At 37.8% G+C, this 12,137-nt stretch overlaps 1 protein-coding gene across 2 annotated transcripts in view; it reads right to left on the reverse strand.

Annotated features, from left to right (window-relative positions):
* LOC121524026 (solute carrier family 66 member 2) overlaps window positions 1-12,137 on the reverse strand; it is a 57,208-nt gene that overhangs the window by 24,916 nt on the left and 20,155 nt on the right. For both annotated transcript variants that reach the window (XM_041809192.1, XM_041809191.1), the window contains one exon: window positions 5,960-6,176. In XM_041809192.1, coding sequence (XP_041665126.1) covers window positions 5,960-6,176 — 217 coding nt within the window. The remainder of the gene's footprint in view (window positions 1-5,959; window positions 6,177-12,137) is intronic.

Here is a 12,137-nt window from a genome sequence, read left to right on the forward strand (position 1 = left end):
GCTACAATGAAACTTTGTGACAGAAATGTTGTTGAAAGTAGGACACCTCTTTTTCTTTTTCCTCAAGACCTCTGTATGCCACAACCATGGGTGTAGCACAGGGGGGTAATAGGGTACTGATTCCCGGGCCCACAATAGGGAAGGGCCCCAGATGCCTGTATGGAAGCCCATTTGGGTCAAATAGAAAAAAAAAATGTAAAAGTACAGCAATTCTTGAAAAAAAAAAAAACATTCCAAGTCATAATTATGAAATTAAAGGTCATAATTATAAGAAAAAAAGGAATGATTATGAGATAAAAAGTCAGAATAAGGGGAAAAGAGTAATAATAATGAGATACAAAGTCAAGATTATGAATTTAAAAGTCAAAATGATTAAATAAAAAGTTATAATTGACTAAATGACTTTTATCTCATAATTTCGACTTTCTTTAAATTAGGATTTCTTTTTCTCAAAATTTTAAATATCAATTTTATAATTATGACTTTAGATTTCTTTTTTTTTAATTTCCTTACTTCCACAATTTTCTTTTTTAAGTGGCTGAAATTGGCTTCCATATGCCTACAATGAAAAGTGTGTTTTATTTTTATTTATTTAATTTTTTTTCTTAAAAATGAGTGTCATTATTGTATCTACTGAGACATTACTGAGACAGCCAATGCTAAAGTCCTGGTGGGGCAGGAGAAATGGGGCACGTCTCAGAACCGTAGACAAGAGTTTTAGTTTAGTTTGTTGTAGTGATGCACGTTAAGTATTTTTTTTTAACCGATACCGATGACCAATAATTTCCTATTCCTGATGGCCGATAACCGATAAGAACTGATCTTTTTTTTTTTTCAATTGTTGATTTTTAAAATAAGTTTATTGGGTGTGTTTATGCACATCTGGGGGTAAGAAGGGGTTAATATGTAGTGAGAAAAGATATTTATAACTAATTCTAACTAATATCACTCGTGTTTACATCAAAAAACAATTCTGACTTTACAGCTGTTTTTTAGTTAAAGTACAACATACACAAACTTTCAGGTTTTTCCCCTTTTCTCTTGAAATAAATTTAAGTATCTTGATAACTGGTCAAATCTGACATTTTAATCAATTAAACAAGGATTTAGCTTAATCATGTCAAATCAGAGATAAAACCAAATGATAACAGGCTGTCATGCTTAACAAATGGAGATGTTTTTGTGGTCTGTTTTTTGGAACTTTCTGCATTTTCCAGTGCCTGCTCAATCAGCGCTCTGCCCGGTAGGTCCTAATGCCCGCGACTAACGCTAGTTTTAACGTCGTTAGGATGAAGACTTTTAAGTGACTTATAAGATCCGTTGTGTTAAAACTCAAGGACTGTTTTTCCACTTTTCGGGATCTTTGCGGGGCGAATTTTGCAAAAACACTGTCGTGTTATCATCCCGTAAATACTAAATAACTCCACCAGTACTGTGCTGTTAGCCGCTATTAGCCTCTTAGCATTGAGGCTGTTTCCTCTTCTTCTCTGTTGCTTAACAGCAGGTCTCATACTGCAGCGACACCTACTGTTTCGGAATGTGTAGTCTCGTGAGAAAGAAAACAAATGCCTTTATTACCGGTGGATTTCATCGGTTAACATTTTATTATCGGGATAATTAAAATATGTAAAATATATGCAATATTGGCCAATAATTTATCGGTACTGATAATCATTGTGCATCCCTAGTTTGCGATTGTCTCTGTCAGAGCCCAAACAGCTGATTGGGTGATAGCAATACACTGAGGGGGAAGAACACGTAGCTGAAGCTCGCATCGCAACATAGTGCAGAACACAGAGGCTAATTTGCTCCCTAAATCACACAGAAACTGTATCCGTCTGTAGTACTGTACAGCCTTGCTTTCCTCAGAGCACCCTGTTTAAAGTGGCAATATTCACTGAAATCATTAGAGGCTAATGCCACTGCTATGTACCTTATGTCACTTATTCCTACAGTCCGGGTTGCGGGACTTTGTTTTTTGTTCACCAAATAAGTTTGCAGAATTTCTTTGCTACATGTGACATTTATGTCTGCGGTCCACATTAAAGCCACATGGCGGGCTCCAACTTTTAACACTCATCCTGTCCACCATTACAAAACACAAAACAAGGCTCTACCAGCCACTAGATGGCAAAAGAGCTAAAGTCACAGTTGTTGATGCTTGGCTAATAAAAATTACACATTGTCCTAAACTAGAGAGATACTAAAGGCCCCAGGGGTCCAGCATGTAAGAAAGCCTATGTGACAGAGGTGAAGTGGCTTCTTCCGGGCTGATAAAACAGATAGCGCCAGGTCAGGACAAGATTAACGTCCAAGCTAGCACCAGCCATCAACTCAACCAACCAGCCAAGGACAGAAGGCAGACTTGGCAAGCAATAACATACAGATAATTAAGTTGTTGGGTCATGATGGCTTGTACCCTTTAAAACATGGCTCATCAGGAAAAACAAAACAAAACACAAGTTTCAAAAACATAGAATGAATATCTGTGGATGCTTTGAAAGAAGGATGCCAAACTGTCATTTGTTGGGTCTCAATGGAAAAACTGTTATTCACAATGAAGAATCACATTGGATTGTGGGGTGCGTACATAGTTCCTTCACTTCCAAAAATAGAAACGTGTACATTGGACTTTTGCCTTTTTCCACCATTTTCCATTCTTTTTATATCAAATGTGCCAAAATCCATTGTTTTAAATTGATGTATGAGTTTGCTGATACGTGAATGGCAGATTTGAATGGAGAAATTTAAAGGGGACATATTTTACCCTTTTAAGACAAATTCATATTGTCTCAGAGGTCCCCAAAACATGCCTGTGAAGTCTGTTGCTGCTCCAGTATTAGGTTTTTGCATGTTTAAAAACTCCTCTGTTTCAGCCCTGCTCAGAGCGGGCTGTTTCTGTGTCTATGGCTTTAAATGTTAATGAGCTGTCTGACTCTGCCCCTGACTACACCACTCTAAGGAAATGGATGTGGCTTAATGGATCTGGCTCTCCTGACCCTCCTTTCAGCTCAGGAGAGGAGGGCGGAACTTTCTTCCAAGTGGGGAGGGCCAACTGAACCTGGGGGCGGAGCTAACTCCCCACATGACATCATGCAGGGAAAATCTGAGAACTGCTTGTTTTAGCGCACATTTTCTGAAAAGTGAAGAAAGAGAAGGGGACAGGGAATAGATTTTCTGGTACTTGGGGGGATTTTGGACAGGCCAGGGGCACATATTTTTATTAGAAAAGCCTGAAAAAGTACTTTTTGCATAATATGTCCCCTTTAATTCCAGAACCACAGCTGCCAAAAGAGAGTGTGATTCTGTTCTGCATGGTGACGATGACAGCTGACACCTCATACATAACCTGCTTCCAAATAAGCAAATAGTAAAATTCAATTGCAATGGCCAGGTTTTAGCATGTTTAATAGTTTAAATACTTTACACACGTGTTGAGATGACAAACTGATCTGCGACACTCTATATGTGGGCTTTCAGCTGACAAAAAGGTCTCTAAGGGTTCAGACACTCTTTACGGCTACAAGTTATGCCTACTGTTTACCAGGTGGAAAGGTCTGACTTAATTCCAGCCATTACTTTTTCCACCTATGGAAATGACCTTTCAGCATATAAAAAGTGTACTGTTATTTCAGGCTTTCTGTGGTTAAAGTTGACAATCATGAGACAGTTGTGAATTTAAACCAACTTGATGTGCTGTTCCTTAGATCCACTTTGAGTGACACCCATAAAAAGCCAATTTGGAGCTCTGGTGGCCAAGGACAATGTGCCAGAATACGCTGTTATCCTTTAACAAGCAATACGAGTCTTATGTAACCTTTAAAACCCTGTTTTATTGCCTTAGCGTTCCATTTGAGTGAAAACATCACATTTCCACACAGCCAGAGCTATAAACAGCATGTATCCTGTTCTTATCACAGAGCCTCTATTCTGTCTAGATGCGGACAGCCGTTTCAGCTGAAGAGTCAGCTACGCTGGACGGCAGTGGAGGAGACTGTGCGGTGTCTGGTTCAGAAATAGTTTAGCTGATATCAGTTGAATTCAGCACTGGGGATGGGAGTGCTGGAGCAGAGAACATAAACAAGTAGTGCTGTCCTCTCTTCCATTCAACTCTCTGCTTTTCATCAGAGATATTTATGTGGTTCAGTCACTTTGAGACAAGACACAGTTTTTAAAGTGCAGCTATTTATGTGACCAAATGTGTGAGGATCTTCTCTGCTTGTTGGTTACTCTCAGACAGCAACAGTTTGAGTTAATGTGTGTCAGAGTGTTTTCTATTCAGCTAAGCAGACACTTACCCTTCTGAGTTTTTTTTTTACAAAGAAAAAAGTTGTGTCAGATGGCTCAGTCAGCCAGAGTTAAGTGGGGAAGTGAGAGGTTAGCACCACTGCTTGGATGTACACCCCTCTGAGTTTGGTTACATAATTACTAGGGATGGGAATTTACAGTAATTTTAGTTTTAGCATATCCTCATCCCCTTGAGAATGAGTACTTGAGTACGTGCCAATATACGGGTGTGTCTCAGCAAATAGAATATCATGAAAAAAGTTATGTTTTTCCTGTGATTTAAATAAAGAAGTGAAACTTCTACTATTCTTGGTTCATCTCATACAAAGTGAAACATTTCAAGACTTCTTTTGTTTAAAAGTTGATGGTTAAAAAAATCCAGCATCTAAAAATGAGAATATCATAAAACACCAGTCCAAAAACAATTTATAATATAGAAATGGTGACCCTCTGGGAAATTATGCTCATTTCTACACTCAGTACTTGGTTGAAGCTCCTTTTGCACAAATCACTGCATCTATGCGATGTGGCATGGAGGGAATCAGTCTGTGGCACCAATAGGGTGTTATGAAGGCTAGATGGCTCTGATAGCAGCCTTTATCTCATCTGTATTGTCCAGTCTGGAGTCTCTCATCTTCGTCTTGACATTCCCCAGAGATTCTCTATGGGGTTCAGGTCAGGCTAGTTGGCTGGCAATCAAGCACAGTAGTACCATGGTCAGCCTAATAAACAGCTGACAGCGTTGACTCTGGACTTGAAAAAGACTGGTGGACCAACAGCAGCAGATGACAAGCTAAAATGGCTATTTAATGGCTGACAAGGTAACTAGCCAGTCATTTTAAGGACTTTATGGAGGCCAATCAGATTTCAAGGTGCCCTGGTCAGCCCTGGTTACTACTTGCTCTGCCCCTCAAACACCATTGTTACTGCTATTTGCCTCCATAATCCATCAGGGTGTTATAAATAAAGTTATTGTTATTATTTTGGTTGCCAGTATGTTAACCATTTACAGAGTTGTCTTAATTAAGTCACTAAAAATTCAAATCAATAAATTCTTCTTGTCAAAATGTGGCTTACCCTCCTTGTGAAGCCTGGCAATGACTGATGTGGATGACTGTCAAGTCAGCAGTCTTCCCTATGATTGCAGTTGTTTGTACTAAACTAGAATGAGAGAATGAAGGCTCAGGAAACCTTTGCAAACTGGACTTTCCCACAATATTCTAATATTTTGAGATGATGGATTTTGATTTTCATGATCTATAAGCTGTAATCATCCACATTAAAAAAAAGTCTCCAAATACTTCACTTTGTATGAGATGAATCCAGAATTGCTAAAAGTTAAAATTTTTAAAGTAAATCACAAAAAAAAATCTTTACATGATACTCTATTTTTTGAATGAATAAAGTAAGTGAGGGTTATAAGCATTGACTAAACATGAAGTACATAGAGCAACACAGAGCAAGAGAGACAGGAAAATCTTAACTTTGGTTATGTCACAAACTAATGTACACAAATAAGATGAATTGTCTTTTACTGCCTCTCAAAATCAAAATATTCTTACCATGCCACTAAAATCTGTATTTGAACGAGCTGGAAAATCAAAAATGAAATGTTGCCTGCCATGTTCTGATGCAAAGCTGTGTATATGGACATTAGAAGCTGAATTTTTACCTCATGCCTTCTGTGGACTTGTTCTGATAGTTGCAGTGGAGCTGTGGTGTGCCAAGCATTGCTTCAGTGAAGACAGCCAGGAAGCCTAGGGTCTCCACAAACAGCGCCGAGTCCAGGAGGAGGTAGGTGATGTAGGCTGCCACTAGCGTAAAGGCCAGCACGCACTGCAGGTAGTCGACAAAGTGACTCCACGACCAGAAGTGGTTCCAGTCAAAGTCTAAAGGTGCACAAGACAGCGGCAAAGGAAAAACACGAATGAGTCCACAGAAATGAACAGTTTCTAAGCAACTTCTCACTCAAGGGAGGAAAGCTTTGAACCAATGCTGGAAGAGCAACAGAAATATTACTTGATGTGCTGGTCCTAAAAGTATGTAATAACAAAGAAGTTAAACAGTGCTGTCCAAAAAAAGAAAAGCAAAATAAATGTTCTTGCTTGAGGCAAAAAGTACTTTGTAGGGCACATCACAAGGGAAGCATTTCATTCTAAAGTGCATATTCTGGAAAACGAAGAATGCAACATTTATGCAATCCAAAAACATGAAAGTGTCCTCGCCACCCAAAAAGGCATTGAGTTAACTTTTCTTAAAGGACAGTGCATCATTATGTGTAATGTTTGATGTAAGGAAGCTTTGACATTGACTCATTCTTTGAGGAGCCTAAACGTGCACAATAAATGTGCCCAATCTGACATTTAAACAGTTTAAACTCTGGACAAAATCCATTGATACTGAAAGATCCACAAACCAAAAATCATTTGAATGTGTGATGCTAAATCAGCCATTCAGTGGCTTGAAATGTTGGCACATACCTATTAGAGTAGATGTTGAAATTCTTCTTTCCATTCCAGGTGAGTTAGTCACTTCAACACTCTTTTGTACCTCTCAATTAAATTCCTCAGCTCTCCTACTGTCTTGTTTTCCACAGTTGACATAAAAATTACCTCCTTTTCCCGTTTGATGTTTTCTGGCCTTTTTCTAGTCGGTAAAAGGAGCTTAAACTCCAACAATGTGAATTCTTCTTAATTACTACTTTAGCTGTGGATATTTGCATGACGCACAATGCTCTACTATTAAGGTTATGTCACTGCCATCTAGACCACACATGGTTTTGGAAATGCTTATTATAAAAAATATAAAAGCTTTTAACTTCTTCTGCTTCCGCTCAACTCTTGACTGAAATGTCTAAAACTTCACAGCAGCAATGGAAATTTTTTCAAGACTTTCAGTAACTATTTCTTCACTAAATTACCTTCTGGGAACGTTTGAGGCAAGAAATGGATGATGGTGATTGTTTATATTAACAGTTTCACAAAATTTGACTTCGAGTTTGAGAAATAAGTGAAGGCTTCAGCCTACACCTTTTCAGTCCTGTTTTGTCATTTGGTTTGTTGATTTCTTTTATTGATTGTTTGGTGTTAATGCAGAAATAGCATTAACTCAACGCTTGTTCACTTGTAAATTTTTCACTTCATGTCTGTAATTAAGTCTTCATGTTTAAAGTGACCGAAATAAACTAAACTAAATATGCTCTTTTGTTATTTTTTTTAGTTCAAAAGCTTGAAGCTCAGCTAGCAGGCCTGGTCTGATTCAATGTTGGTCAGGAGGCGTCTCTGATCGGCTTGCTTACGCCACCTGGCGAAGTTTAAAGCTTCTCAACTCTGAAAACAATGGAGCATCTTTCCAATTCCACATGAAATATCATAAAACTGTACACATTAATGATCAAAGACATCAATTTCTCTCCTAAAAATTTCCCAGAAGTTAATTTAGTGATGAAATAGTACCCAAAAGTCTTTAAAATGGTGAAGCAGTGAAGTTTAAGACATTTATGCCAAGAGTGGAAGCGCCGTTTCTTCCAAGGCTGATCTGGAAGTCACAAAATTAAATGTTGTAAATGATAAAAAGCCATTATTTAATCTTTAGTAATTTAGGATGATCACTTTATTTTTTACTTCACAAACATTTTCATCTCTTACTATTTCAATTCATTTGCATTTTTGATGCTTAATCATTTAAATCAAATACATTTTCATCATCTTCATTTTTACCGTCATTTTTTGTTACTTTCATCCTTGAGGCCTTTTCCTTAAATATCAATTTGTCAATGATAGATGATGAATGAAAAATGATCAAAATTATAAAATCTGCCATTATTTTCATCAAATTGCAACCATTTTCATCAAATTAATTCAACGTGTATCACTTTTTTAAATTCAAATTCTTATTTAAAACTTCATTACTTAAGTCACATGAGATTTTTCTATCTCAATTTTTATCATTTAATTTGTTACGTTCCCCCTTCATAGTTTCATAATTACCTCAGGTTTGGTCTTTATTTACATGGGGACATTAACAGTGGGACTAAAATGTGTGACAGGCAAAGACAATGCATGCTAATTGGACAGAATGTCTTGCAAAAAAAAAAACCAAAACAACTAATAACACTGAAAATGAACACGGACTGGTTGACTCCAGCCTGGCTGTGGCTGCTCCAAAGCCTCTTTTTAATTATAAAATGGCACAGACAGCTGCATGTTGGCTCTGGTCATCAGGTTTCATATTGTTTGCATTTATCACTGTAGGAAAATGATGAAGTATGAAAATGGGGTGCAACTGCAGCCCATAAAGGTAATGTTGATGTAGTGGAGACGTTTACTCAGATAGTTTAGGAAAAGGTGTGTGTTAATTCTCCTAAATTTTTAACCTGCTCACACAGAAAACCGTTTCCAAATATCTGGCAGATATTCCTGTGGCCTTTAAGACAAATTCGACTGACTACAGTAGCTGGTTTAATCCAAAAATATGCATTGCTTCCAGCAGTTAGGTTGGATCATGTTCTTACTACAACTGTATTGCACCAGAGTCTTAAAAAGAAAAGCAAACAAAGAACAGGCTTTACAAACAATCTTGGTACAGCTGCTGATCCTCACCAACTTGGCACACAGACTTGACTTTGTTTTAAACAAATTAAACATGTTAAACTTGAAAAACACCCTCTACTCTTCAATTTCTGGTGTGTTTTTTCTTCAAATAAGATAAAGATTCTGACCACAACAACCCTGGGTTCTTGTAATACGCCATGAAGCCAAGACTAATCCCACCATGATTATATTCTCAGGGTGGCAAACTACAATTGCCTTAGGTATTGCTTTAGACACAGCTGATCAGAATACACAAACATGAAGCTCTGGGACACTCCTCTCTAATTTCTTTGACCCATTCAACATGTCTTTGTAGCACAGGGCAGAGAAAAGGGCAGACATGTAAGTGCTGGTTAAATATCTGAGCAGAAGGCATTGAAAGATTTTATCATAACAATCTAATTATGGCTGTAAGCGAAAGATGTTCCTGTGCTGCTGTATCTTAAATGGGATTTCTACAAGCCTCAAATGCAATAAAGCTGATTCGTTTAATCACAATTGTAAGGCTCCCTTATCTAAGGGGAACATCTAAGAGCTCAAAGGAGGCCTGCATAGGAGATGAGAGAAAGGGCCTGTACAGTAGATAAAGCAAAACAAGGGAGAGAAAAAGAAAAAATACAAGGCATAACTGGGTTTACTGTACTCCTTGGTATCAAAAACAGAATAAAGCTGCTATTTCCTAAGATTTTATGAAATCAAAAGGTAAACAATACAAGTTTTAATGACCTTAAAGTCCCTGTATAGTGATAAAAAAAATATATATATATTTTAAGCTTCATGCATGACAGGCAACTGTGTTATGAACCAGCAGGCCAAAAAAACATTTCTAAATTTTGAAAGTTAAGCTTCAAACACATGAAAAATGAGGCAATAAAATCTGTTCTAGGACAGTGTGGGAATCAGCAGAATGAGCTGAAGCCACGCCCACTCACAAGAAAGACCGTTCTCTCAGTTATTAAAGATACTACAACCTGAATGGAGGACTCCTCTGTCTGTTCTGCTGGACCTGACAGCTTTCTGTGTCAGCCACCAGAGAAACTATCATATCTATGTCATAACAGAAAGACAGATTAGAGCTAAAAAAAAAAAAAAAAAAAAAAAAAGTCTCAGTTTCATTTCCTCATCCTGTACTTAAGACTTCAGGTGTTCTCATTTTCTGAGTTCTGTGATGTTCTGTCTCTCTCCCGTTTATGAGGAGTCTTTAGTGTTCAGTTGCTGCTGAAAACACTCCATTTCCTGATGTTGCTCATCAAAATAAAACTCTCTTATGATGATGATGATGACTAGCATTGGAGGCTTTTATTGTGACAGACTTGTCAGGAATAGAATGTAGTATCATCGGATACTTTACTAAAATTTAGCATCGCGATGCTAACAGACATGAGGGATTAAACTGTTTCTGCTAGAGAGACAGTAACAGCATGCTTCTTTTAATCATCCAGGACTAAAGACAAGTGAAATATGGATTAAAACACACCTTCAGCAGGTAAGATGTTTGTTCCTGCTGCATCTGGTTCAAGCAAAAACTGGACAAGCACTCCAGCAATTAGCCTGCCCCTGAACTCTGGCCAGAGCAGAGAGACCAAAGTCAGGGATTAAATTTACTGTTTTCTGGTACAAATGTCTCTGTTATGATACTTTTCATGCCCCCATAGGCCACCATGGCTGATAGATTCGGGAAATTTACCTCACAATGAACAGAAACATAGCATGTAGCTGCTGTTAATTTTACAACTAAGGCGGTGACATCAGCTAACAACAGACTGTACTAAGGTGAACTGCTCATTGATTTTATATCATTGTAGTGTTGGGGGGGGATTCCCCATTGTGACCGGTGATGTGGTAGGGTGCTTACTCTCCATTTACCACACATGCTAAAAGGAGCACATAATGGAATTTGGTAAAGCAATTTTTTGGCCTCAGTTGTCCTTGTCGTTTTATTATCATGGAAATTCAACTACTCAGCACTAGCTGTTACACATTAAGAAGTAAGCATAGAGTGCATGTACAAAGTGACTATGATGTCGGTGATCCCCAGTTAATGTGACAGCATTTCGAATTTGCAAGACATCCAGTTTGGCTGTTTTGTCCGTTGAAGTAAAGAACATTTTCAGTTGTGGGTTTTTGGTCATTTGTATTTTCTTAAGTTGAATATGAAACTAAATGAAAATAGCTAAAGAGAACAGTAAATAAGCTAAATGTTTGATATCACAAGGTACAGAGTACTTTTTCACGATGCTGGGATTTTTCAAAGTGTTTAAGACTTTCAAAAGTGCTGCAGGATCCTTATTTACTATCACTGTAAGAGGAGGAAGATGCAAAGGTATCCATCATCCGCCCTTTTAGGGTTGCGTGACTGTGGTGTGTTGAAAAGGACAAATTAGTATGAGTTATGCTAGTGAAAGTGTAATCTTCCAATTTTGGACATTAACTGTGTCATGGTTAACATGCTAATCTTGATTGGCTGTCACATACATGTGCTGGCTAATTAGGGCTAGCAGAAGAAACTGTTGTGTTCAAAAAGTCAAACAAATCCCAGAAATGTAGACAAAAAAATGTTCTGGAACAAAATAAACCAGGTCACAGCCTTCTGTTAAACCACCACACACTCCATACACTAAGATTTTCCTTGTTAAAAAAGCCTTACAACTATGTGGGATGGCAACACAAAGCAGTGTTGAACAAAAGATAAGGAAGCAGCTCTTAAAAAGGTATTACAGGCCATGCTTTTCTGTTCTCAGTATAATCAACACTAAGACCATCTTTTGAGAGCTCTACTGTATTACAGTGTTTACTCTGTAGGTGTTGTGGCTGCAGATTCCTGGTGTGGCTTTTGAAGCCCTGTTGGCAGCAACGCCGGAGGACCGTGAATCTGGGCCAAGTAGCACCAGGCTGGTACTGCTTGATAACAGCCAAATACAGAGCGGAGCATTTAGAGGCAAAAGAGCAGCATTTTACACCTACCTGCCTGTAAGCAAACATGGTGTTACACTAAAAAACAAAACTGAACAAACACTCAATTCTCAGCAAGTGTATTTGTCAAATTTCTGGTTTAAAATATCTATTACATTTGTCCTTATTCAGATAACAATTCTAGATAAACACCTTATTCAAGTTTTTACAAAAATTAGGCCTGCATTGCTTATTGTGAGGAAAAATATATGCAGATAAGGCAAGCATTATTTACTGAAGTATCTTAGAAAAACATGCTCTGGAACATCAGATTTTAAGACACTCATGAAGTTAATTTTGCTACCC

This window comes from Cheilinus undulatus, linkage group 16 (assembly GCF_018320785.1).
Source record: "Cheilinus undulatus linkage group 16, ASM1832078v1, whole genome shotgun sequence".
Classification (NCBI taxonomy): Eukaryota; Metazoa; Chordata; class Actinopteri; order Labriformes; family Labridae; genus Cheilinus; species Cheilinus undulatus.